Genomic DNA, 4,480 nt, shown 5'->3' with positions numbered 1-4,480 from the left:
GTCAGATATGCTGAGTTCGTATTCTCCCAAATCAAAGAGTGAATTCTAATGAACAATGAAGTTAAGAGCAGGAAATATTTATTCAGGGGACAGATACAGCTCCTGAGAGACAGGAGGGATCCTAAGTGGGTTGCCAATGAGCCCAATTCACAGGGGAAGTTTTATACAGCAAAATCATGAGGTAGATACAATGTGGGTTAAAACTAGGATCAATCAATAAAATTATAAATACATATGGATACAATGGGGAAGCAGATCACAGGGAAAGAGCAAAGAACTTTTCAGGAAGGCATGAATCTAAGCGTCTTGGTTGGCCCCCATGTGACTGTCGATCTAGACTTTATTGAACTGGGTGTTACCACTTACCTTATCCCTCAGGGAGGTATATAGGCCTGGTCATTCCATCATTATCTTGATGGTTGGCCTCCAACAAATGCACCTCTGCTACAGCTGTAATGTGTTTTCATCTTCTGTACTGATGTAGGCCTAGCTCTGTCTGATTGCCTATATTTCTACCTAGCTTAGCTGTTTATAATAGAAGTAGCATCTTTTTTTTTTTTCTTTTTCTTTTTTTTGGTGGAACTGGGGATTGAACTCAGGCACTCGTGCTTGCCAGGGAAGCGCTTATTCCACTGAGCCATCTCCCCGGCCCCTGAAGTAGCATCTTAATTTCTTTGTTATCTTCATCTCCAGCAGAGGGCCTAAAACAGACTCTTCATACAACCAATATAAAAAGAGTGAACGAACAACTGCTGAACATAGGAGAATAAATGGATGGAGGCAGACAGGTAATCTGAACATGGCTTTGCAATCAGCCTGGCCTGGCTGTAGCTTAACTTTTTCTCCATATTTAACTAATCTCGGGGCCAGGGACATGACTCAGTGAAATAAGCGCTTCCCTGGCAAGCGGAAGGGCCTGAGTTTAATCCCCAGTGCGGCAAAAAAAAACCCCAAAAACAAAAAAAACCCAAAAAACAAAAAACCACCAAAACAAAAAAACAAAGACAACAACAACAACAACAACAACAACAACACCACAAAACAGCCAACCAACAGTGAAGGGGCCAGAAAGATGGCTCAGTGGAGTAAGCGCTTCCCTGGCAAGGGCAATGACCTGAGTTCAACCCTAGTTCCACCAAAAATAAAAAAGAAAAAAAAGAAAAGAATATCATATTTAACTAATCTCACCTTTAGAAAGAGCAACGGTGAGATTGATAGAATTTACGAGGACACCAAGTAAGGATGCAAAGCGGAAGGGGCGGCGCCGGAAGCACAAGTGCTGAGTTAGCGGCGTCTCAGTTGCCATGGAGATGAGGACAGGCAAGAAGCCGAGGTCTGAAAAGGCCGAGTCCTACAAGTACCAGGGGACAAAGTGGTTGCAGCTCTCGCCTCCGGCCAGGTCCAGTAGTCCAGACCAGCTCAGTAGGAAGTCCTTTTTGCCGTCCTCCCTCACCTCTGACGTCTTATGTTTCGACTTCGCGGCCCAGCCTCGCAGGCTCCGGTCGTTGGCGCTGTCGCAGCTCCCGGAGCCGCAGCCGCTGCGTCTGCGCCCCTCCTCGCTGCTCACCCAAGACATCTCGCACTTGCTCACCCGCGTCTTCCGCAACTTGTACTCAGTCGAGGTGATCGGCGAGGACTTGAGCGCCAGCTTGATCCAGGCCGGCGGCAGCGAGGACGCGCGCCATGAGGACTTCGTGGACCAACTGCAGCAGGTAATCCTGTCCGCAGCCCCGCCTGGCTGCATCGCCGGTGCGGAGTCCTGACGGGCCGCAGGACTCCCATTGTCAGCCTCGGCCGGTGCCAGGCGCTCTTCCAATTCCCTGCTGCAGTGGATCCCACATTCAAGTAGAAAGACACTAAACAAGTGCGCGAATACACACCACTGTACACAAATGGCATGCATCTGAAGCGCAGATCTAATACACACATCCTACAGTACGATAACATGACTAGGGCGGATTGCTGAGTAATCGTTCCTGGGGGCGATAAGGCCAAAAGCTACCCTCTTCTTTTGGGATGTCGTGTCGCGGTCTTGACTAAGTCACCCACACCCAGACTCTCAGAAGCACTCTCAGACTTGGAAACAGCAGTTCTGCTTCCTCATCTGCACAGGCAGGAGAGCAGCTGCCTTGACCCTCTGTGTTGAGGTTTTCTCTGCCCAAATTCCCTTCAGTTTGAGTTCACACCACCCCAACCCACTGTCTTACCTGGGGTGCCGCGGCCTCTCAGATGACCTCTTTCTTCTGTGCTCTGCTCTGCCCTCTACCTGCCTGCCCCGTTAGCGACATGCATCCAACTCGGCCAGACCAGCTTCATTCACTCTTCTATTTAACACGTTTAGTGTCTACTGTGTGCCATGCTGTGTTCTGGGCAGCGAGGACTGAGCTATGAATAAGACAGGTATGTGAGTGCACGCACATGCAGCCTGCCCTCCACAGCTCACCATCTAACTGGGGTACTTAGACTTCAACATGTGTGTCTGTGCAGTTAGGCATTGCACTGTCGTTTGGGCTGCCTCACTCACTCAGCCAATCCAGGCCAGACCTTGCTCTCGAACTTCCAGCTCTCATCTGTGTCATTTTCACATGAGCCAGAATATGTGAAGCATTGTTAGACTATAAACCTTATGACCCAGCTCATTAGAAGCTACCTCTTTAATATCTGTTCTGCAAAGAACCACTATATAAGGGTCTGAACTGGCAGTGATTTTTCTTTTAAAAAGGGCTTTGTACTGGGTGCAGTGGCATATGCCTATAATACAGCTACTCAGGAGGCAGAGGTAGGAGGATTGTGCAATCGTTCAAGGCCAGGCAGCACAACTTAACAAGACTGTCCACCCAACTCCCTCCTCCCATAAAAAAGGAAAAAAGGGCTAGAGATGTAGTTCAGAGGTAGAATGCCCCTGGGTTTGATCTCATTGTCATGCACACAAAAGAAGGGATTTTTTTTTGTGTGATTTTTTTTTTTTTTTTTTTTTTTTTGACCAGTGATTGAACTCAGGACCCTGGGCTTGCCAGGCAAGCACATATTCTACTGAGCTATCTCCCCGGCCCCTAAGAAGGGATTTTTGAAGATACAAATAATTCAGGCTGGTGTAGTCCTTCCATTCCAGCCTCCCAAGTAGCTGGAATGACAGGCACATACTGCTGTGCCTTGGCTTGAGTTCTCCCCATACTCATTGGCTGGTGGTCTTTCCTGGTTCCACCCATGCAAATGCTGTGTGTTCTAATGATTAGGAGCTATTGCTTTGGAACCACATACTCTGTTTTGAATTCTGGCTCCAATGTGTCCCACTTTTATGACCTTGGGAAATCTTACTTCTTTGAACCTCAGTTTCTTTGTCTATGAAGTGGAGGTAACTTTCTACTCTGTAAGCTGCTGTAAGGATAAAATGAGTCAATTCAGTAAAAGATTTACAATCTTGAATGTTTATAACATAGGTAATGTGCTAAGACCTACAGGTAGTGTTTAGATTTCATAGTGTGGATAGCAATTCTTTTGCTATGAAATCATGAAACAGGGTACCAGGCGTGGCTGTGTTACTGATTTTATTTTGAAGGCTTTAGTTCATTTCCTTCTATGGGTGTCAGTTTTCACATCTGGTAGGTTGGACTGTATGACTTAAATAATTCTCTGACTGTAGCACACTTCACTAGAAGTCTTGATGTGGGGGTGGGGCAGAGTAACGCTATGGGAGCTCACTGTGTTTCTCTGCATTTGATCATTTACCTGTCAGATTCGGGAGCTCTATAAGCAGCGGCTGGATGAGGTTGAGATGTTGGAGAGACATATTACACAGGCCCGTGCTCGGGCCATCGCGGAAACAGAGCGAGCCTCCAACCTGATCCAAATGCAGGTGCTGGAGACCTCCATCAAGTTGCCTCCAGGTGTGTATAAAAAAATGCTTGTATGCCTGCTTCTGGTTCTCTGCCTGTTATAAGTTACTATATTCACTCCGCTGCCAATTGTCTTTTTCTCAACATTGGGAGAGCAAGTTGTGGACTTGCGTTTTGTGAACACAAAGCACTCACTCCAGTGTGCATGGTATCTTCAGAACAGGAGCAGCCTCCTAGGTAAACAACATGCAGCACTCCCCACCAGAGAATCAGCAGCGGTGTGACTCTGGTTTCCTACCTGTGGATGTCCATGGCTCTTTCTGCTTCCTGGCCCAGGACAAGATGTCATGTGACATGTATTTGCCACATCTTTTTCTCTGACTTCTCCATTTGCAGAACTTCCTTGATAGTTTCTTGTCTTTCATAGTTTTTGAGAGTTATTTTTTTTTAAATCTTTTATTTATTTATTTGGTACAGGGTCTTGCTGTGCAGCTCAGACTCATAGTGTTCCTTCTGTCTCACCTTCCATAGCACTGGGATTACAGGCGTGCACCACCACACCCAGTCTCAATCACTGCCAGGGGTGGGGCTAGCATGCTGGGATTGAACCCCAGTCCCTATGTCTGCCTAAGCAGGTGATTTAC

At 47.0% G+C, this 4,480-nt stretch overlaps 1 protein-coding gene across 4 annotated transcripts in view; it reads left to right on the top strand.

The window, feature by feature from the left end:
• Positions 1–1,304: 1,304 nt before the first annotated feature.
• Positions 1,305–4,480, top strand: part of Dlec1 (deleted in lung and esophageal cancer 1) — a 120,337-nt gene continuing 117,161 nt past the window's right edge. For all 4 annotated transcript variants that reach the window (XM_023719796.1, XM_023719794.1, XM_023719793.1 and 1 more), the window contains exons 1-2: positions 1,305–1,712; positions 3,737–3,887. In XM_023719796.1, the coding sequence (XP_023575564.1) occupies positions 1,305–1,712; positions 3,737–3,887 (559 nt within the window). The remainder of the gene's footprint in view (positions 1,713–3,736; positions 3,888–4,480) is intronic.

This window comes from Octodon degus, unplaced genomic scaffold (assembly GCF_000260255.1).
Source record: "Octodon degus isolate 3935 unplaced genomic scaffold, OctDeg1.0 scaffold00071, whole genome shotgun sequence".
In the NCBI taxonomy this organism is placed as follows: Eukaryota; Metazoa; Chordata; class Mammalia; order Rodentia; family Octodontidae; genus Octodon; species Octodon degus.
This window is presented reverse-complemented; position numbering and strand designations above follow the sequence as displayed.